At 38.3% G+C, this 24,333-nt stretch overlaps 1 protein-coding gene across 1 annotated transcript in view; it reads left to right on the top strand.

Moving 5' to 3' along the window:
- Positions 1–1,292: 1,292 nt before the first annotated feature.
- Positions 1,293–24,333, top strand: part of LOC102217663 (netrin-1) — a 73,485-nt gene continuing 50,444 nt past the window's right edge. The window contains exons 1-2 of the mRNA XM_005797498.2: positions 1,293–1,563; positions 1,672–2,727. Coding sequence (XP_005797555.1) covers positions 1,704–2,727 — 1,024 coding nt within the window. The 5' untranslated portion in view covers positions 1,293–1,563; positions 1,672–1,703. The remainder of the gene's footprint in view (positions 1,564–1,671; positions 2,728–24,333) is intronic.

The following is a 24,333-nucleotide window of genomic DNA, read 5'->3' on the forward strand; positions in this document are numbered from 1 at the left end:
TGACCAAACGTTTACGTAATCGCCGATCACGATCATTCAGGATCATTATCATTGTCCACAATCCATATTACAAGATGTGAAAGCTTTCTGTTATCTAATGAAACAAAACTGAAGTGTTTGGCCATAATGACTAGCAATAGATTGGGCAGAAAAGAGGTAAACTTGTAACCTAGAGAACATAAAGTACCAAGGCAGCAGCATCATACTGTGCAGATGTTTTGCTACAGCAGGGGTTGGTGTACTTCTTAAAATAGTGTCACATGGAAAGACAATTATAGGCAGTAAGTTACAAAATGGCGTAAAAACATTAAAGTCAGAGTTTTGGAGAGTCCATCATTCTGTAGGACTGTAGAAAATGTGTGGTCAGACCTGAAAAGGTGCGCCTATAAACTTGACCCAGTTACACCAGTTCTGCCAGGATGATTGGACCAAACTCCAACAAGTTATTGAGAAATGTTACACAAAACATTCCATTAAACAATTTGAATTTAAGGCAAGTTTAGCACAAAGGAAGTGTACATAAACATCTAAAGGGCATAAATTAAATTTCTTCTCATTATTCTGCAACTTTTGCAGAGAGAATTTATTTTTGGTAATCCTAATAGACCTAAAAACGGAATAGATTTAGACTGATTTAATGTCAGTCAATTAGAAGAAATTTATCTGACTTTTTACGCAGTGTATGGGTATTTGAAAGAGTCTTAACTTATCTCCTCAAACATGCAAAAGCATCTCCGCAGTCCCAGCCAATGTCTGAATGCTCTTTAATAAACTGTGCTGTGTCTCCCCCGCCAGGACTCAGCTTTAAAACACATCTACATGCAGTTCGTAAGGTGGCGTTTTCTTCTGCGGCCACCAGATGGCGGTGTTAATTCTGGAGGCGACCTGCAACAGGTTTAGCGGAGCTGCAGCAGAACTTTATAGTGCTGCCGCTCAAGAAATTGAAGATGCAAAGCGTGTCTAAAGTCTGCGCTTTTATTTTGTATAAGGGAAATAAAACATTAGTGTCACGTTGTAACTAAAGAGACTCTTGGTTGGCTATTTAAAGGGACTTTTTAAGGGGATTAATTGTCTAAAATACTATTTTATTAATTCCCTAATTTAACGATCTCAATTGCTGATCCATATAGAGTTAGAACAAAATACAAAGATTTATTGTAACATACAAAACTGATCAGAACGCATATTCAAATGAGGTTTTTCTATTCGTGAGAAAATGTGATTTTGCTCCAGCTGTTTTCCTCCAGAGGCAAAGCGCGTCCCCGATGTCTTCTGATGATGCACCACCAGTGGACGTCGTTGTTCCGCCCGGTGCCTCACCCCCTCCTCAGCTCCTCACTCCATCAGGATGCGCTGACCTCATGCATGGATCCAAGCTAAAATCTCGGAGTGAAAGAGCGGTAGGGGGAGAGAAAGGAGTTTTGAAAAGACCGGCGGAAGGAGCGGGACTCGCTATAAGGACGCAAGCGACTCTTAAGTTCAGCTGGAAGAAACAAACAACAACACAGGAGGAGGCTTGCGAAAATTAAGAAAAGTAGCTGATATATTTTTAAATCTTTCCAGGTGAGGTGATCTTTATAGGTTTTCTTCCAAATTTACCTCAAAATTGTGCAATTTATTCTAAAAAAAGCGTTCCCCCCATTAATTTTCTGATTCTCTTCTCTCCTCCAGCCACAGACACTTTGGGGACCAGCAGACCGACCATGATAAGGGCTCTGGATGTCGTCCTGCCTGCGCTGCTCGCCGCCACCCTGCTGTCCCGGAGCGCCTTCGGCGGCTACGGGATGAGCCTGTTCGCGGCGCAGACCTCCCCCCCGGACCCCTGCTACGACGAACACGGCAACCCGCGGCGCTGCATCCCGGACTTTGTCAACGCCGCCTTCGGGAAGGAGGTGAGGGTGTCCAGCACCTGCGGCAGGACGCCGAGCCGCTACTGCGTGGTGACCTCCGTAGAGCAGGGGGACGAAAAGACCCGGAACTGTCACACCTGCGATGCCTCCGACCCCAAGAAGTACCACCCGCCGGCGTACCTGACGGACCTGAACAACCCGCACAATCTCACCTGCTGGCAGTCCGAGAACTTCGTCCAGTTTCCACAAAACGTCACCCTGAACCTGTCCCTGGGAAAGAAGTTTGAGGTGACTTACGTGAGCCTGCAGTTCTGCTCCCCCCGTCCTGAATCCATGGTTATCTACAAATCCATGGACTACGGGAAAACCTGGGTGCCCTTTCAGTTTTACTCCGCGCAATGCAGAAAGATGTACAATAAACCCAACCGGGCCGCGATAACCAAGCAGAACGAGCAGGAGGCCGTCTGTACGGACTCCCACACCGACATGTACCCGCTGACAGGCGGCCTTATCGCCTTCAGTACGCTGGACGGCCGCCCGTCCGCACACGACTTCGATAGCTCCCCGGTGCTGCAGGACTGGGTCACGGCCACAGACATCAAAGTCACCTTCAGCCGCCTGCACACGTTCGGCGACGAGAACGAGGACGACTCGGAGCTGGCGCGCGACTCCTACTTCTACGCCGTGTCGGACCTGCAGGTCGGCGGGCGGTGCAAGTGCAACGGGCACGCATCCCGCTGCGTGAAGGACCGGGACGGGAGCCTGGTGTGCGAGTGCAAGCACAACACCGCGGGGCCGGAGTGCGACAGGTGCAAGCCGTTCCACTACGACAGGCCGTGGCAAAGAGCCACAGCCCGGGAGGCCAACGAGTGTGTCGGTGAGTCCGTCCACGGTCCTCCATCCTGGAGCGACTGGCAGATGAGGAGCGATTTTTCAGTTTCTCCTGGGAGGGAAACTGAAGCGATAATAATATTAATTAATAATCTATAAAATAATAATAACAGGGGTTGAAATCTTACAAGAGTGCAGGGAAGTAAATAAGCTTTTGAGGGAGAAAATGCATCAAAACCTCACTTATTAAAAAAAAAATAAAATTAAAGCGCATTTGGAAAGCTTCAGGGTTTTGAAGCGGGACCTTCGAGCCTAATTACCTAAACAAGATCTTCCACCAACAATCAGAAGGCCACTTTTTTCCTTTTTAATTTGATCTGTTGAGGAAAATAAATAAATAATCTGACTGCTGTGACATGTGCATTTAGCCCTTCTAAGATACTTATCATGGACTTTAATATAAATATTACTAAGGTTGTAATTTGGGAAAATTTGTTTGACTCTAAGGGATTCATCATAATTTATTCAAACACACACATATACAAAAATCCTAAAATATACTCTAGTGATGCACCAATCAGTCTTTTCCTGGCCGATACCAATTTCTGGTTTTCTTTGATGTCTTACTTTCTTACTTTTCTTGCTTTTGACCGTTCTATTTTCTAAGAACTAAACATGCAAAAAAGACAATGAACTAGTAGCAGAAAACTAAAGAATTAGGCAATCATACATATTTTTACAACAAGGCAATTATAGTCTGATATTTATTTATTTATTTTTAACTAAGAAAAAGTGCAACACAATCTATGTTGTTGCTTTATATGTTTGTATTCAAATGTGGATGGAGTTCTTCTGATTGATTCCTTAAAATGAATTAGAAAACCCCTAAGATTTTTTATTATTATTATTTTTATTTAGTTTTCTGACCTGCCAATCATTAACTAAAGCAAATCAAACAAAAACGGGCCTAATCCAATCTCTGCTTAATTGGTTCATCTTTAGTCAGTGTTTGCTTTAACACAAACACAAACAGACTGAAAAATGAAGGGTGCACCAAGTATCTCCTGTATTTCTACATTGTTAAAGGTTAATTTTATTTATTAGCGGGACTAAATTAAAGCCATATATAGCATCTAAACAGCTTTCTTAATCAGAGATAAAAACTGTTTCACAGCTCTCTGGCTGGCCAGTCTGAACAGAGTTACTGTGTTTTATCCTATAAACTGAACACAGAGAGTGAGCAGTAGAATACTGATAATTCAGGGTCTTTTAACTTCTAGGTTTCAGATTTAGGGTGAGAAAACCTTCCAAAACTGTGCAAAAACTAGACAACACATTTCACCAAAAAGCAAAGCAAAACATTTTATTTCTGAGATTATATTTTACAGCCATTTCTGTCCTTTAATCACATTTAAACATCAGCTTGTACTATTTTCATAGATCTTGAGTAAAAATACAACAGCTTCGTGTAAACATAAATCTAAGATGTATATTATGTAGTCATCTTAATTTTTGTTTTTTAGAGAATAGCAACAATTATTCTTGTTTTAATAAAATAACACAGGGAAAAGAGGAATCTGATATTGGCTTGTTAATTAATGTGTAGTTAGTAGTACTAACTTAATAAGAGTGATGGGTGACTGTCCTTTTTTATCTATGTCTAGAGAGATATTTCCAAATATCAGAATTTATCTTTTTTATAAAAGAGCAAAAAGTGTAATAGCTTTCTTTCAGCCAGCAGTGGTCAGAAACAGGTGGGGGAGGAGCAGTCCTGCGCTACATTGTGCTCTCTGTGGCTGAAGAAAACTGGAAATTTCTCTGACCCCTAATAGAAACGATGTTAAACTGTACGATGGAAATTTTGGGTGGTTTTAAAACTGTAACTTATTAAAACCCTGCCATGTTTAGATATTGGCAATCAGCTCATCTCTAATCACATTCTGATCGTTTTTATTAGTATATTTGTATACATATTTCCAGTCTAATTCTGTTTTAACTTCTAAGTAAAAAAACATTAAAATGAAGATGAATCACCTGTGATCAAATGTCTTGATGAGATGAACACAGAACGAACAAAATGACTATTGAAAGACAAATTCAGCCAATGGGAAATCTACAATTTTCCTTTCAGCTGCAGCTGCTTAAGAGGGATTTGTTTACTGATGGCTGATGTTAACATGGTGAAATGTGAACAAGGAGCATTTTTGGTCAAATGTGCATTTACTGTAACAGTTACTCCTCTAACAACTTTAAAGTTGCAGCCTGCATCTCCTCCCAGAAGGGGTTTTACTTAAGCTCTTGAAAAAGTCTGCTCCAATCACCTCAACAACTCTGCTAATATCAGAGAATATTATTTAAATTTATAGTTGCCAGCAACAGAATAGTTAGCGCTGACCTTTAAGGACTGCAGGGCTGGAAATCTGTAGCTAAGAGTTCAAATTTTGTTGTTTTTATGCTAATCTAAATGAAACACATATGTTTCCTCTACACCAATAGAAATAAACGAAACATATAATAATGAGGTATGCTTTTACTCATAGTTTGTGGAAAAATCTGAAACGTGTTGGAAAAAGGTTTTTTGAGGAGAGTGTTAGAAAATCAGTTCTTTCACGAGAAAGTGCTGCAGTGTCTGTTGATGTGTGAAGGTGTAATATACTGCTTAATTCCTTCCACCTAAGATCAAGAAACGGGGAAAATGAATCCACAGAGAACTTTTAAGCAATTGCGTTTCTGCCCTTGTTTTTAAAGCACTTTGCTGATTGCAACCACCTGGATCTTAAAGGTTGCTCAAGTGTTCTTTGTTGTGCATCTCAATCCATTTGGCTTATAGACTTTCTGAGGCGAACCAACAGCTTCTAATGCAATGAGTTCAGCCAGCAGATGCCTTGGCACATCAGAGACCGTAGGAGATCTTAAGAGCTGCAGTAAAGGCAGGATAAGGCAAACTATGGCTGCATCCCACTGGATGCCAGTTATGATGTAAAAGGGATTTTTTTTGTGTTTTGGAGAGTACCGTTTGTTGAATGATCCAGGATAATCAAATGATGGCTTAGAGGCATGTTGAATGCAGGGACTTGCTCCTCACACAGCAGTGAGGATCAGTGGAGGGGCTGTCAACAGCAAGGTGGCTTAAATGGCAGCTAAAAAGACAGGAGTAAGGAAAATGAGGAGAGGAATTTGATTTAAAAAAAGGGGCATGCAAAGACAAAACGTTGTAGTAAATGACTTTTTCGTCCTGTTCATTATTAGCTTTAATTGGTACCAATACAAAAAATTCTTTTTTAGCAGAGATTCACTAACCAGGTTTTACGATTACCAATTTTGCAAAGCTCAGAAGCTGTACTGATTTAGCATCATAAGTAACAGCAGAATATTTCTGCTTTCTACATTTGCTGAAAACTGATCTGCATCAAAAGAAAAAGGTGTAAATTAAAATAGAACAAGGGTTAAATCAAACACATTGCAGAGTCAGAGTCGCCTCTCATTGCATCACTGAAATCTACAAGTACATTAATAAACTCCAGGTTTTAGAACCTGTTCAAATATAATACAACTAAAGACAGTTACAGCTTCTACATTTTTTACTCCTTTACAAGAGAAATTACAGGTCGCAAAATGTTTTCTCTTTCTTGCACACACCTAAACGTAGAAGAGAGCCATAGCATTAAATCTTGCTTTTTTTTTTGCAAGATTATTCTAAAATGTGTGTGAATAACTTAGTAAGGCACTGTGCATATTATAATGATGCACGACAGGCACGATTTCAGACAGATTAGTTCAAAAGTACCCAAAGTGTTCAATGTCTCAATGTGGCGAGAGTAATATGTGAATCTCCCTTTCATTTTTACTACAAATTCTTATCACACATTTGTTGAAATGCTGCCTGATTGATTTTTGTCTGAAAACACATCAAAACAAAGATATATATTTTGCTACACAGTCCGAGATTATGTAGAGTAAGTGTATGAATCAATGCATTCACCAAAGCGTTTGCTCATGTACACGATTCTAGCAGATGTAAAGCTACATTGTCCAGTTTTATCAGTCTACTTTATAGAAAGCACACAGTGTTGTTTGCAATATTGCTCCCAGGTGGTTTTTCTGACAGAAGCTCAAAACATTCTCTTCAGAGTGGTTAATAGTACGCATTAAAACTTGTTTTAAAGACACAGCCACTGGGACAGAGCAAAACATTTTCACTTGTTTTTTTATGCCCTGTGATATTCTATCGGTGTCTTAAAAAAGATAGGAAACTGTTGTGTTGTGCTAAATGTTGGTGTTCGCATGTGTTAATGGTTAAAGACAGCTGCTTTAGTTCTTTGTGTGAGGCCCTCAACGTTTTGAGGATTTCATGTATTTCTGCCCAAATCTTAACGAGGTTTCAGATAATTTCCAGAGCAACAATGAGAAAGTGCGACAGCTGCAGCGTTCACCAGACATTTTGCTAACAGTCGTCGAGTTCTGGGTTTTTCAATAACAGAATTGAAATGGACAGTTTCCCAAGTTACTCTAACTTTTCATAAATATTGTAATTCTTGGCAGAACTATTCATACTCCTCGACCTTTTTCACGTTTTGTCACCATACAACTACAAACTATATATTTTTTAATGATTTTATAAGTGAGGAGAAAACGATATGTGCTTCTCTTGTCTTGTTGTTCTTTTCAAGAAAATTCTAAGTGTCTATTATCTCTATAGAAGTCCTTTTGTGTAGTTACAGCTGTAATTATTTTGGCCTTTTCTGTACCAGCTTTGCACATTTGAAGACTGAAACGTTGGATTTAGATCTGGACTTTGATTGGACCATTTTGACACATGAACAGGCAGTAATCCTATCATAGCTCTACCTGCTCAAAGGTGAACCTCCACCTGAGTCTCGAGTCTTGCAGCCTCTGACATGTTTTCTATACATGGTTTGTAGCAAACTTGACTTATGGGTTTCTATTAATATTGGTAATATTTTCAGTGCCGATACTGCAGTTGTCCGTCCAACAGTTCAGATTTTTATTTCTGAAGGAATGGAACTTGCACTTGACATTTATATCATTCTTTGTGCTGGTCTATCACAGAAATCTCAATAAAAAGCAAGTTTGATTTATAGTGAAACACTGTGAAACATGTTAAGAGATGTGAATATTTTTACTGGCGATAGACTAGACAAAACCCAGAAGAGATCAGTTTTAATTTGCATATTGTGAGGTAGATGAACCTGATGCTAAATATTTCTTACCACTTCTTGTTGTCAGATGATTTGCAGCTGTTTTGTTTATTTGGAACCTTCCACACCAAAGGTCTGGTTGATGTTTAAACAGCTCGTTGTGCACCTTTATAAAATCGCTCTCCTTCATCTTCAAAGGTGGAGACCAAATCCATGGTCAGACGCAGTGATGGCAAACAAAGCTGGGAATAAACTGATAGAGACGCCATGCACTTTGCACCGTATTACTCTACTCACACTTTTCTTCAAGGGTCTTCAAGGGAGGTTGCAGATTCAAACAGAAGAAGGGGGGGTTGGCCCTGCTCTCACTTCAAGAACCTGTTTCCGTGAGCTCTTATCAGTGTTTATGACTGGTTTTGTAAACCGGCATAGAAATAAATTGAGCACAGTCCAGACAACTGGCTCAGCCTTCTGTTTTAGATCCAGAGACCTGCTGTATCTCCCAAACAGACAAACACCAGTCACCACTTGAGCACATACTGTAAGCAAACCTGGGCCTACGGTATATCAACTGCTGGAGCTAAACTCTAAAAAAGGCAGCCAGAAGATGTGTATGAAGAAACACACTCACATGCAGAGCGCGAAGGGCAGCAATGCTGGAAATCTTTCTGTAGCACAGCTCTGCAGATGTGGACTTGGCTTTTCTACCAGCTCCATGCAAACTTGACTGGGAGTATGTACAAGTAAGCCTTTGATGTGTAAATGTTCCTCATTGAGGTTGTCGAAGTGCTTGAACCTTCCTAATTCACCGGGCCAGAATCATGATCAGCTCGGGAGTCTTTCTCCTGGACAGTAGGGATGAGAAAATGGTTCTAGGGTTGGAGTTCTGGACCTGACCTAGTATCAATCCTCCCACTGCTTAAGGGTCCCTAATTTTTGTTAAATCTAATTTTAAGTTATCCCGGACGAGCCCCCAATTTGTTATGGTCTGGCTCTAGAACCATAACAAATAAAGGGAAGTAACGCATGGGATAACTTAAAATTAGATCTATTTAACAAAAATCATGGCTGGCTGGAGAAGCTAGGGCAACACGAGGGAGAAAGGGGAGAGAGTGACAAAAAGAGAGAGAATGGGCGGGGTGAGTGAGAGACAGTGGCGCATCTGAAACTGGATCTCAAGTTGTTCTGGGGACACTGGCCAACTGCCTCCATTTCCAATCAGCACCAATTAGGAGCTCTGAAACAGAGATGTTAGAGAGACCCAAAAAAAGGCCTTGGGCCGTAACACCAACAATACACAGACACCAATGAAATCTGCAACCCTGAGAAAGAAACTGAGTCAAGGAAAATGAGAAGATGAGGGAGATAGAAATGAAGGAGATGGTGTTGAGATATGGCCCTGGGATTTCACCTGTACCTGGAAGCTACTTTCCTTACAAAAAGATTTTACTAGGCAAACAGCTTATTGCCTGGAATCATTGACTTTGCAGGAGTCACTCATCCTTGGCAAGCATTTGGCAACAGTGGAGGGAAACAATTACATTATTGCTGCAAAAACGCAGAGAAGCATTGGGCTGATGGGACTTTCTATAGGAAAGAAAAGCAGAAATCAGAGTCAATGGCAGCAGTGGCCCAGTACCATCTCTGATTAGATCTACTGAAAGATACAAAGCTTTGTCACTAACTTTCTGTGTTCTCAGTTTGTTTGTCTCCTTTCAGTGAGACAATCCTGTGCCTTGTTCTTGGGCTTTTCAATAAAAAATATCACAGGGCAGATTGATGACAAAGTGGAGCTGTTGTTATTCTTACATTTCTTACGTTTTACAAAGTAAAAAAAGAAAAACAATAGAAAACTATCACATTTGAATCTATCCATCCAGAAGCAACATAGTCACCAAGAGCGAGCTCCTTTCTTTTGGAAATTAATTTGCCATAAATGGCAAAATAATTTCAATATGACAGCTAATGTAGATACTGTTGAATATGTCAAATCATGGCAGATCTTGAAGCTATTAAAGTCAGGGCTTGGCAGCCGGCCTCTTATTGAGAAGGAATTTTGGAGCTTGTTATTGCCTGTCTTGCAGCCTGTTCAAGAAGCCACTCAGTTTTGATGGAATTTAGTTTTGCACAAATAATAAATTCTGAGAGCTCCGTTTGAAAACCAGAGATGAGTTTTTATCAAAAACAAATTTGACAGAATGTGTGCACGTCTGTCTTTGTGCTCAAAGTGAAATACGATGGCGCGTTTCTGCCATGAGTTCTTCCTGAATTTTCTGTGAGTTGTCCGGTATTAGTCTCAGGGGCCGAAAGATCTCTTTTCATTACTACCATTTTTGTTTTCAACCTGCTTTTTGATGAAGCTCAGGCTGCACTGCATGAAGTGATGGAATGTGTTCAGATGTGTCTACGAAGGCAAGAATTCATTGTGAAGTTTCACAGGCTGTGTATCTGTTGTTCACTTCAGCGTCCTCTGGGCAGAGCGAGCGGTTCTGGGCTGTGGTTTTGTTTCATTGCTTTGGCTACGACACGTAATTAAAGCCAGATCCCGCTTGCAGCGTGAGCCCGCATTTTAGGCCTGTGTCTCTGCTCGTACCAGAAATGTGGCCTCGGTTTTGTTTTTGAGAAGCAGTTTGGTACGAAGCCATATTGCCTGTGAAAGAAAGCCATATAGCGTTACTCTGTTGGCTTCTGGCCCGGTCTCACTTCCTCTTGTCACCCTCACTTCAGCTTGGACTCACCATGGACTATGCTGCCTTATTACAACATCCAAACACGCCTGAAGCTTATTTTTTTTTATTGATATCAGATTATTTGCTATGAGCACAATTGTTATTGCTCTAAAGCTGTGGAAGAACACATAAATGCCTTTACTCAACTTGACCTGAGCTATTAGGACTTGGCACACGCATGCATGTCAGAACCGTGTTTCTATTAACATCAGCTATATTCTCTAGAGAGAAATGTGAACAATCTACTTGCATCCTGAAGACATTTGAACACTCCAATAAATGATTTTTCTGTGAAAATCTATGGCAACAATGTTACAGAATTAGTTTGTTATTCTCAATGGAAGATGTCCAGTTCAGCAGTGCTGTGAGCCCCGTCATGGCAGGTAGTTTTGGTTGTGTATGGTCAGCGTTGCTTATAAGTACCAGAGTACAGTTACTTTCTTTAAAAGTTTCAAAAATGCAAAAATGTTCAAAAGCCTACAGTGTCGTAGAAAATCTTTCTGCACACTGCTGGTCAGACGGCTGGATGAAGGATACTGTTGTCTTGCAAAATTGGCAGCCTAAAAGTATTTTGGTCTTGGACAACATGCACAGTTTTAGGTTGGAAGATGTAGAAGCACCACCTATTGCTTTTATGAAGGTAACTTTGCTTTGAAACTACAGTTGTCAAGCTACATATCTGGAAAGCATTAGCCTAATATCAGCTAATTAGACACCAAGTGTTACTACATAATAAGCAGAACAGCCAAAAAGTTTGTAATATTATCCACAGAAAGTATTAGTCGGAAAAGATTTATTCTATTTTTTTTTTGTTTATTTTATTTATAAGAATCAATTATATCAATAAATGAATATCCTAAATCTTTGTTATAATTGTGATAATTAATTATTTATATAGACATATTAGGAATTGTTAGAAATTTAAAAACTGTTCCCCAACTTGACAGAAACTCAAAGCAGGGAGACATCGAAACTGTTGAGTTTATTTTATTCATTTATTTATTTATCATTACCAATATTCCTTCAATATTTTTGCACATTGCGTATTTCCTTAGTATATAATATCTTTATCTTAAATCTTTGTAGAAATATAGGGATACTGCAAAACTGGTATCTTGATCACACTGTGAGAATCTCCAACCCATGTTTAGGCAACACTTTGGATACAAAGTTGCTTTGACATAAGTAGAAGGACTTTTCGATATCTGACTTACCTGTACTTCTATCTTGAAGAAGAATAATATGAGATGATAAAAGAAAACACTGAAGATATTGTTTTTGACCATTTGGTCGTACCAGAACCGGAAATTTATTCTTTATATTAGAAACAGAAGGAATGTCACAGTGTGTGAGAAACCAGCTGTGGTGAAACAGTTTTTATTAAACTAAAACATTAATTACATCTTAAATTAGCCATTAATGTGAACGTGGTGTGCTGAGCTGCCATTCTCTCTTTGAATTCCCTGAACAGACTCTTTGTCTTTGCCTTAACTACGAGATTTCTAAAAGGCATTTTCAAAGCCAGCATATTCAATGACTGACAGGTTGATATTGAAAAGACTAAGACTGAGCATCTTTGCTGTGCTCTGCTCCGTCTTCCTGTTATCTGCTCTCTCGCAGCCGGAATGACACCCTACTCATGTCTGGACATGTTGTAGAAAATAAAGATGCATTTCAAATAGTTTTCTCTGTCTGCATATCCTCTGATTTCCTTCAGAAATACATCAGTTGTACTGAAAATAGCAAACATTTAACATTACTTTCCAAGTAACATCTTCACACCAAGAAGAGTTGATGTCAGTTCACGTGTTGCCCAGAGAAGGATTTGATTTTTGACAGGCAACTATTTTTGACCAAAAATGTTTAAAACTATTGGTCGATTTCTCATCACATCACTGATTTCCAGCCAAACGAGATTTAAGCAGTTCTCAACATATTGTTTTTGATATTTTCCTCCAACAGCAACAAGAAGCCCCGTTTCTGCCAGTACCTGTGTTTACCACCGTTTGTCCTTTGTGTTTTGTTTGTTTGGTTTTTTTAATTGCTATACTCTCTTTTTTCTATCAGTTGAAGTTGAAATTGCACAGCTTGTTTGTTTCCGCGTGTGTGTCTCTTAGTCCACATAATGTGCCAGTGGGTGTGTATGCAGCTTTTCAGTGCCTGCAGAGGCGTCTGTTAATGAATTAATTGGTGACTTGTTGCCGCAGTGAATGCTCATCCTCAGAGAGGATCTCTGTGTGTTGTGGGTTTGGCACCAAATGCATCTAAGTGTTTGCGTGAGTCTGTGTGTTTCAGAAGGAGAGTGAGTAAGGGGGAGGTGTTTGTGTGCAATGGAAAGGGTTTAGTTCAAGGAAACCAAATGATTAGGGGTAATTAAAACCCACAGCAGACAAAATCATCTTGTGTTCACACAATAAAAACAAAATGCCCCAGCACATGGCTCATAAATCGCATGAATCACACCATGCCTGTCTTTCTCATGTGTCATGAGCTGCGATCAGTTACTAGATGCTCTAATGTGCAAGGAGACTGAGGTTGATCAGACTAATCTATATTTTTTTTATTTTTATGGAAATATTCATATAGAACTCTGCTCAAAACATCTATAAATGCAAAATAACCCTTTACCAACGTTTTCCTTGAGGAACTGATTTGGAAACTTCTTGTATTTGACTCTAATTTCTCCAATAAATGTGCTTGGTTAAATCTGTTTTTATCTCTTTAATTTGAATTTAATTCAAATTAATAGCCTTCTCTTGGTTTTCTGACTTAGATAAAACTCAGATGTTTTGCATAGATATGCAGGAATATGGAAAAAAAATACAATTGAGATAATTTTGCCCAATACTGGAAACATGACAAATGAAAAATAATTACTCACTGAGTTTTGGAAAACAATGCATTTATTGCATAAATTGTCTCAAACATATATATGTTTTTAAAGCATATAAATTACTTTAAAAACAAAATAATAATAATTATTAATCGTTTGCATGTATGAAAACTATTAAAACTATTAGCTGTTCATATCAGTCCATTGTTAAATTTTACATCATGGAACAGATTTGTTGAAAACCTTTTAAACGTTTTTTTGTTTGTTTGTTTGCATAAGGGACACATCTGAATTAGATAAGCATAAAAACTAAATTTATGGACTTGTCATACCTGGTTCAAAATATTCTGCACTAATCCTAAATTCTTTTAACCAATATACTTTTTAACTTGTGAAACCTTTATGTTTATGTTTGTTTTCCCAAATAACACTTAAATGTTGTCTAATCTCATTCTAAACTCAGTATCATGTATGAACTTGTCTACCCAGTGGATCAACAATTAAAAAAAGAAAGTATTATGTCCCTGAACATAGAAATTCAGACTTTGAGCATGAGCCATTTTGTTTACCATCTTGTCTTCAAAATAAAAAATGGCTACACTGGACATAATGAGTGGCATTTTTGCAGTTTTAAGAGAAATAAACACACAGTACTGCACAAGTTCTGTCAGCCAATGTAAAATAGTTTAAAATTTCAATTTGTACCTTTTGATTGTTTTTTATAATTACTACTAACAGCTAGGCTAGCTACCGAGCACAACAATTAGAGATTGTTTTTTGTCATATTAGGACTACCAGCGTTATTTACAGAGATTTTCTTTCCCATATTAGATCCTATCGCTACACAGTCATCAGACCATTTCATACCCACAATTTTGGTCACTACCACCAAATCCTGGGCAGAAAGGTGTCACAAAGCATATATAATAAGGAAAGATGTAAACAGCACAGGAAAATGGAGTGTATATAATGGACGAATATAGAGTTTGTGCATTTGGCAGCTAGTCTGAGTTAAAACTCTGCAAGCGACTATTTATATGAGATCTGATCCTGGGGCTGAGGCCAGCGGTGCTGTTGAGGATCAAGGCAGATGACCTCAGCACCTCTGTGTGGCAGCAGGCTACCAAGAGAGGGTCAAGTTTTGCAGCCAGAACAAATAAAATGTGTGGACTGGAATATGACAAAAACTGTGGACAAGTAAGAAAGGAAGGGACTTTAGAAGAAAACTTGCAACTTTTCTACGTCTTGCTTCATCTGAGCCTCATACCTCAGTATTTTATTGGGATTTTACATTATAAACTTAGAAAAAGCAGTCCAGATTTATGAACTGGAATGGAAATGATACACGGTTTTTATATTTTTCTGTATTTGTATCTTTTAGTTAAAGCTTTGTAAGACCATCTTTTGCTTCAATCACAAATGCACGTCTTTTGGCTAATTCTCTGCCAGCTTTTTCACATGTAGAGATTGACTTTTTTGCATATTTTTCAAAATTATGTGAAATAGCTCAAACTCACAGTCAATGGACAGTGTCTTTAACATCCATTGTTAAATATTCCTGCAGAATCTATCTCAGATTTCAGTTTGATCTTTGATTAGGCCATATTAATCTATGAATGTACTTGGATCTAAACCATTTTATAGTACCTTCCTCCACTTTCCCATTAACTTTGATTAATGGATTCCCTGTCTTTACTGAAGAAACTCAACCCCACAGCATGATGCTGTCATCACCATTTTCTTTGTAAGGATGGTGTGTTCAGGGTGTTAGATTTCCACCAGTTATAGTAATTTATCGGAATGCCAAAAGTTTCAGTTTTTATCTCATCACTTCGTAAACGTCTTCTTCTTCTTCTCCATGTTGCTGAGTTCCCTAAATGTCTCATGACAAACATCTCCTTTGATGGCTTTGTTTCAGAACATCCTTATTCTTGGCTGTATTTCATAAAAGTTGTAGAGTGCATAAAATGTCTAGAAAGTATTCACTACACTTCACTTTCTCTACATTCTGCTGTTTTGCAGTTTTATTCCATATTGCATTAAATTAATCTCTTTCCTCAAAATTCTGCACACAAATACCCCATTGTGGCAATGTGTAAAAATATTTTGGAGATTTTTACACATTTATTAAGAATACAAAACCAAGAAATCACATTTATGTTGGTATTCACAACTCATAATTGAGCTGATCATGCTTGAGATGTTTCTGCTGCTTGACTGGAGTCCATCTGTGGTAAATACAGTTGATTGGACTGGATTTGGAAACACACTCCATCATTGGTAAATTTATGAACTCTTCCTGGAACTGAGCGATCAGAGGAAAAGAGCAGTAGTTAGAGACGTAACCAGAAACCCAATGATCTGTGCAGAGCTCCAGTGTTCCTTTTGAAAGCAGAACCTCTAAACTTCTCCACAACGTTCTCCCTGATCTCCCTGCTGTATTCCTGATCCCCATGATGCTGTTTGTTCACTAATGTTCTCCAAGCTTCATTTACGCTGAGATTAAGCTTCACATGTTAGCACTGGAATATTGAAAACCATGTGTGCTTCCACATTACCGGTAGATGCCGCGTTCTGCTGGCTCTCAAAATCAAATCTCAATATGATGCAAATGTAAAAAAACAACAAATGTACACTAGACATAGCAAAATTGTTATCTACAACGTGTTTATTTGCATTTCCAGGTTTAAAAAGACATCAATATGTGTCTTGCATCTACAGCATTATGTGTTGTTACGTTTGGTTGTAAACACCCAAATCTGTTCTCAGTTAAAAGTGAAAGCCCTGGCACAGTTTGTTTCGACTGGTCTAAATCTAATACCTGATAGGGCTGTTCCAGCACGAGCAAGAAGAACAATGAAGCAAAAGCAAACAATGATGCCCTCCATCCTGCACATGTGTGTGCAAGAGTGAGCAAAACAACAGAGAAGGAGGCTTTTGTCCATGCAGCAGCTCAGCGTTTGGTTCAAGGTGAAAGCCCTGGCAAAAACTCCTCTGGCAACAGCCAGCGTGTTCGCCGACAGGACCACCAAGCACGAGTGTGAGCGCTTTGAGCTCAAAGCGCTGGTCCTTAAGACTCACAGCAAGAAATGATTAATGCCTGGATGCAGTTACACCTCCGTACGGCGGCCCACTGGGCAGATCAGAGCGCCCCCCACTGTTCCTGCCGCCTGTATCTGTCGTCATCCAAGGCAACTGCAAACAGCTGGAGCCTGCTGCTGAGGACTAATGTGTCAGTGGGACTTAATTATGCTGTAAACTCTCAAACACTTGGATGTGGATAAAGTTTGGAGAGCTTGGTAACCAGTCAAAGATAGCACATAGTGGAGCTGCACATGCACATGGTTTAAGAAGGATTGTTCTCCAGCTTTCATGCCTCACCAACACACACACACATGCACACACACACACACGCACACACACACCCCGTCTGAAACAGTGGGAGAAAGCACCTGTGACAGATCAAGCTGAGTTAAACAATTTCGTTGTGCGTCAAACACACTCACATGCTGCCAGAAACAAAGACCCTGTCTCCAGCTCCTCCAACGTGTGTGTGTGTGTCCGTGAATAGCTGACAGTGATTTATCAGCAATGTTTTGTCTTTTCCATATAAGTCATGAAGCAGGCCGCTTGTGTGCGTATGGGGGAGTGTGTGTGCACTTTAAGGTCTGCAGCACTTGGTTGTCATGGAGGCCTGTAAATCACACTTGTGCTTGTGTGTGTCGGGGTGAGTTTGCCTGTTACCGTCTAGCCAGTCTCTTCAGCGAACAGTCGTACAATAACTTCTGTATGTTTTATCCTGAAGGCTGGTAAACGCAGCTGGTTAGTGAAACTGCACAATGAGATCACAGTCAGCAGAGGTCAGCACAAAGTAGAAAGATTAGAGCATTGCTTCAAGCTTAGGATCAGATGTTTAAGATCAAATAGGAGACTTGTTCTACTCTTTTTTGTTTGATAAGATTGATAAAAGATGTCTTGGTTTTAATTTTCAGAGATCACATTTTATGTTTTTTTTCCCCCTCCAAAAGTTAAACTCTTTCCCAGTGTTAGCTACATTCATTTCCAACAGCGATGCTATCGGTTGGTGTATTTTTTTTTAATTCTAACGAATGTAGAATGACAACAAAAAAAGATAAACTTGGATTTCCAGAAAGTATTTCCAAAAAATGAAAATAAAAAAATTTAAAGGTCAGTGAATTCATAAAAAAAAGAAAGAAAGAAAAATCTGCTTCTTGGGTATTTGGCTAGATCTAGCTTGGAAACAGGGTTTTTAATTTAAAAAAGGAGTTTATCCTGGTTCAATAAGGGTTAATATAAATTTTAAATTTAGGTTGATGACATCACAAGAGGCAAAGCAACACTATAGTGGTCAAGGAACGTTTGAGCATTTTGACGGTCACATAAATAAGCATCATGTTCTCTTACATTTTAGAAATGTTACCAGAACAATGAGTTATATTATTTTTTCACACTTTCGGCAGGATAAGAAACTTGGATGTTTATCCTTGTAGATAATGCTGTCTCGTGCCTTAAAGGTTTATAAACACTTAAAAGTATGTCTAATCATAAATTAATATTTTTAGGCTTTTCTGATTGTCTAAATAAAAAAAAAGTGAGATCATTTATATAAACAATGCCTTGAATGTTTTAACAGATATTCAGACAACAAACTTCAAGGTCATGAAAACATTCACATTTTGAGGAATCAAGATGCTTCCTGCATGGGACAGAAGTTTGTTGTGGCTAACCCTAAAAGGTCCACCAGGGATATTTTGCAGGGACTTTGTGAAAGTGGTTAAATGCATCAAATCTATGGTGTTCTGTTCACTTTATTACTTATTCTGGAGCATTAGGAATGCTCTTGAGCTGCAAGAGGTTTAGCCTGACGTGTTAGAACATATAACTATACAATTGTGGTTGACAGAGCCGAGACGTCTTCTGAACTCTCACTGGCATTCTCCCAGGACAGTGAGAGGATTACTGCCAAATTCATAATCCATTAGCAAACAACTTCTTTCTTACTGGCTGCTGAGCATTAGTTTGTCTTGCTTGTGTTGACTGAAATATTGGTGATGTTTTGTGTGTACAGGTGACAGTATGGTGGGGCCAAGTGCTAGAAGTTAAACCATAATTATTAGCAGAAATAAAGAATAATGCATGAAACATTAGGACTAAAACAGAACTCATCATCCAGATCTTAGTTGTTAGATCATTTCAATCTCAACTGGCCCTTCACAAAACCTCTTCCAGGTGTTTTATACTGGTTAAATTTTCTGGGAATCGGTCTTCTTACAAACGACTTAAATTGAATTTTTCAGCTTTGCAGAGCAAAGTAGATGCATTTCAAATTATATTTAACAATATTGTTACTATAGGTGAAATCAAACACGAATCTTATTTTTGAAAAGGTAGATTTTATCTTTATCAAAACAATTTACAGCAAAATTAGGTCAGGTGGGACTTTTTAATCCAGAAGAAATTACAACAATTAGCAAAACAATTAGAAACACTGACTATGATTTGTTGTTTAAGTGACAGTAAATCTACAGGGACTTTGATTTATTCTACAGAAAAGTTTAACCAGATGGGTTTAATGGTGAAAAAGTCACGCAGCATCGTCTGACTGTTATTAGAATGCAGTCTTTGCTGTGTGAGGGAAGAAGAGGGCTTTTTGGGGGGGAAAGTTTGCAGGGTCATCTCAATTTGCCAGGGGTTGATCCCAGGTTAATCCATCACTCATTAGCTCTCAAAGATAAGGCACGAAGTGGGGTGAGGGGCTGAGGATCCGTTCTCTCTGTATCTCCTTCTTCCTACCCAGGGACTCACATTATAGTCACTGGCTGCAGATAAAGACCAACAAAAGCAAAGAAAAATAATGTACTAAAATAAATAGTCTCCTGACTTTACAAAACAAAACACATTCTAAGCTTACATACACCAAATAAAATTACATGTGCATCTTTTTTTCTGGAAATTGTTCTCACAGATGATCCAGACTTTGGCAGCTGCACATTTCTCTTTATGATATTTTGACAGATTCTGTTGGACTTTCCAGTCGTGTTAAACAACAAAACAACACATTCCTGGTGTAGCATTAAAATACATACACATGTGTACTTCCGAGTAACTCAAAACTCGGTTAACAAAAATGTAATTTATTCCTTTACTAAATGAAATAGCAAATTTTTGATTCTCATTCACATTTGACAAAAATGCAAAAACCGAAGGAACCCATTAGGGGTAAATTATTTTGTACATGTGCACTGTACACTTTTTCTATTTTAATTTTTAAAGCTTTTTGAAATTATTTTTGAAACTTTTTTCACAATAATGTTTCACTCTTTAGTCCACGTCACAATAAGGCACGACTTTGTGCTGGGCTGTTATAAAAAATCCCAATTAAACCTCTGAAGTTTGTGATGAATAATGTTTCAAGGCCTTTTAGCAGAATAATTTACCTGCTGAGTGACATTCCTTCCGATCTACACATTTCTTCCCTTTCTGTTTTTCTTTGTTCTTCTTGGACAATGCAAACCATTAATTATAGTTCTTGTCCAAACTGAGAGGCCAAGTGAGCCCAAAAGCAGCTGCCTCAGCTGATTTAACTCCTCCGTATGCCACATTATAGAGACGACACAGGAAAGGAGGGACTTTAGTTTAGGACTGATCTTGTGTGAGCTGAAGAAAAACAGAGCAAAGAAGACGTCGAGACAAACAGAGAATCCTGACTGTCCACGCTCCAAGCAGCTGATGTTTAAACATCTTCCACTGCTGAAAGGCTGCAGAATTAGACTTCCGATGTGAGTTTGTTGCAGTTCAGTGGGGATCCCCCGATCCCTGTTGCTGAATGAATAATCAGGTTCCTGTGTGACTACCCGCTCTGGTTCTCATAACAAAAGGCCTGTATCACTGGAGAATGACAAAGAAAACAAATGGGCCTAATTATGGAGGTTGATGAGGAAATTGAGTCATTACTGCTAATATTTTTGTTATGAGATGAGCGTATTTGGTTCACAAGGGGCCCCTGAGTGTTTTCTTTTTTTTTCTGAAGTTAAGACCTGGACCTGTGTGACACATGAAGGAAAAGTCAACCTCTGTCTCAATCATGTTGACTGAGACAGAGACAAACTCAGATATATCGTTGATCCTTTAGCAAAAATAATCAGATGTCTGAAGAGGAAGAAAAACTGACAGATGCTTTTCATATTTTTACTTCTCTTTATTTTCATTTGATGCATTGCTTTGCACAGCCTAGACAAGTTACTGGCTATAGATGAAAGTCGAGGTAGAACATGAGGAACAGCTTTTGGAAGCTGATTGTCTTGTCTCCCAGGAGAGACAAAAACCTGAACTAAAGAAGAAGGTAGATGGATGGAGGCCTGGATAGGGAATTGGGGTTCTTATTCATATTTTCCAGTCTCCTGGAGCTTTTGGTACATTAGCCATAGCTCAGATCTAGTTCCCTTTTACCTATATGCAGGAAGTCACAGATGTGTGTTTGGGCTATCATTATGTTTTGAAGGTTTATGGTGTTGGTTTAAATAAAAGAGAAAAATGTCTCGGGTCTAAATGGTTTAGACATTGGAAGTAGTTTGTTGTGATGAGTAGGCAGGGTATTGGTGAAACTGATTGCATTGTCTGCAATCATTTGTAAACATATTTACAAATTAAATGAAATAAATCTTCAAGAAATATTCCAAAATATATTTTCCTCATGCATCTAGCTTCAATAGTAGCTAATGTTTAAAAAAAATGTTACAAAGCTTAGCCATCTGTGAAAAGTAACCCCAACAAACAACTGCTTTCTGGACCGTTTCTAAAATCTAATGATTTTCATTTACTTCTGCGTTAAAAATAGATACAATTTACAACGTGAATTTTAACCTCTTGAACTTTTGCACATTTTAATGCATTAGAAATAAAAAAAAGAAATAATGCATTATGAAATACAAAGAAAAGGCTTCATGGTTTTCTAAATGTTTAAAGAAACTGTAAAGGGTGGTATTCTTTTGCTTTGAGCCCCCTTTTCTCTAATACTCCTAAATAAAATCCAGTGCAACCAATGACCTTCAGAAGTCACCTGTTTAGTCAATAGAGTCCAGCTGTGTTTATGTGAATGTCAGAACACTGACCTATGTGGAAAACTGGTTTAAAAGGTAATGTGGAATAAGATCCATAAAGTATCCCATTTGGAGTTTGCCATAGGTCATGTAGGGATCATGTGGAAGAAGCTGTTCAGGTCACATGAGGTAAAAAATTCAGCATCTAAGCATGTATGTGTAGTGGCAAGACTTCCATATTACCCTAAACACACACAAAAACTGATTGAAAGGATCATTGTGCATACAGGTTAGCTGATGGAGTTAAATACAGGACAATCCTGGACTTCTGCCCCAGTCTGAATCTGGAAAAGCACCAAACTGGGGCAGAAGTTTACGTTCTAGCAGGACATCAAATTTAATCATGCAGCTATAACTGCAACTTGTGGGTACGGTCAAAGTGCATTCATATGTTAAAATGGTCCAGTTAAAGACCAGAATCTCTGGCAAAACCACAAAATATTATGTTTATAGTTGTTCTCCATCCCATTTGATTGAGCTTGAGGTATTTGGCAAAGTAGTATGGGAAAAAGTTTGGTCTCTAATGGTGCAAATCTGGTGGAGACCCCACAGGGATGGCAGCTGTAATTACTTCAAAGGGCTGTTTTGTAGAGTATTGAATACAGATGCATGACACATTTCAGATTTTTTAAATGTAAAACACCATCTACATTTCACACTTAGAAATCACTGATAACTTTGTTCATATAAAATCCCAATGAAATACCAAACTAAATGTGACAAATTTCAAGGGTACCACAATGTACTAATGTATTCAACATTGGTACATTGTGTCCATATCACAGTAAGCTTGTAACAGTAGGGAATGCTTATGGCTTAAAAGGTGTCTTGGTTTTAATGTCACAGTTTGGTTTGGGTTCAGCACAGAAGACTGATCCAAAGGCAAAACGTCAGTAAATGGCTGAATAAGGCTGAGCTGTACACTCCCAGAATGCTCTTAAGTAGCTTTCTGTTCCACTGAAGTCCATCCATCACATAAAGAACAGCTTATTCAGCTGATTACTCCTGAATAAATGCTCTCTGTGCTCATTTATACAAGCCACAGCAGACTCATTGCATGCATATGTGAAAGCCCCCATGGCGGATCTAAAATGCTTTAGCCATATGCGTTAATCAGTTACCCTCTTTGACCGATCACGGTTGCATATTCAATGTGACAAACATCCTTTTAGAATAATTTCTAAATTGAAAAGTTATTTCCTGTCTGTTTCTCTTCCATTCCGCCTGTCTATATATTCAGGTCATGCAGCTTTGGACTTGTTTTGCATATTTGTCTTTCCACCTATCATCAGGGTGGAAGATGAAGTATCGTTGACCGTAAGTGTACCACCACAAATGGACAAACAAATAGGACATAATGTTACTTAGTGATCTAAAACAAATTATTCAAATGTACTGTAAGCTCTGATGATTTTAGAACTCTAATAGGCATTTTCTATAGAAACATTCAAGGTCATCAAAAATGTGTTCTTACGCACATATCAAAATTGATTAAATAAGCAACATTCTCAATTCCAAAACCTTCTTAGCTGCTAAATTATTTTAAAAAAGCAGACATGTCATGTCAAGAACAAAACTATTTATTGTTTTTAATCTATTATTTGGTTACTCAACCATCAAATTAGTCCAAAGTGCCATTATAGTTTTCTAGTGTTTCAGGATCGCAGGATCATTTATGTAAATTTTTGAAAGATGACTTCTTTAGAAATGTGGACTGTAGATGCTGACAGTAACGTTGGGGACGTCTGCAGCTTGGCATTGAGATGCTATTATAGGCTTAAACAGCTTCAGTAGTAGCCTAACTCCTTTTTGCATTAGTTGCATACAACAAAAGTCTTTTCCAATGTCCCTTCACATCGTTTTTTGAAGCAAAAATTGGTGAACAATCAATCTTCGGTGTATATTTATTCTTAACATAAGAATAAAATACCTTCACTGTTTTTAGATATTTTTACTCTTGTATTCTCTTTAATCTTTGGTTCATCAATCTTAAGTCAATGATGACATTTTAATTTGTTTTACTAGTAGACCCCCAGTTAAAGTGCGTCATTTTGACTTTGTGGTGGGAAGTAACTATTTGCTATAAATTAATTACAATTAATCATATTTTTAACATAATAACAGTTGACACAATAAGAAAATGTATTTGTTTTTGTTAGTGACTAAATCAGTAAATGGACAGAAAAATTGTATTATAGTGATGTACAGCTATTTCTAACTCAATTTAGTGAAAACCAAAATGTTGTGGTTTTACGTAAGAGTGAACAAAGAGAAACGACAAAAAAGGAAAGAACAATTAGAGAGAAACAGAAATGTGCTCTTAACAGAGATGACATTACATTGAAACATTGAAGGACTTAGGAAACACAACTGTCGTAACGTAGACATAAATAAACCAAAAAACACAAAAAACCAAAAAACAAATTTTGGCTTATTTTCTTAAGCCAAAAAACACAGACTCTGGTAAATTCACATTTTTGGGATTAGATAGAGAAACAACAGAATGACCCTGAAATGAAACTTAAAATTATTCATGAACCGTCAGTAAATGGAAGGACAGTGTTGGATAATGCAGAGGGGCCCATACGAGTGGTCGGGAAATTAAATGAACTTATAATAAACAAGGTCTGTGAAAAAATAAAGCGAGAGGCGATGACAAACAAATACAATGAGAAAGAAAGAAACTGATCAGCTTGACTTAAGAATAACTGGTTTAGTGTTTAGGTCATTGACGTGTGACCTCACAGGAAATGACAGCTATCCTACCAAAACACAGCACTTTATTTTACATGGTCTTCATCACCATACGCA

Source organism: Xiphophorus maculatus, chromosome 5, assembly GCF_002775205.1.
Source record: "Xiphophorus maculatus strain JP 163 A chromosome 5, X_maculatus-5.0-male, whole genome shotgun sequence".
Classification (NCBI taxonomy): domain Eukaryota; kingdom Metazoa; phylum Chordata; class Actinopteri; order Cyprinodontiformes; family Poeciliidae; genus Xiphophorus; species Xiphophorus maculatus.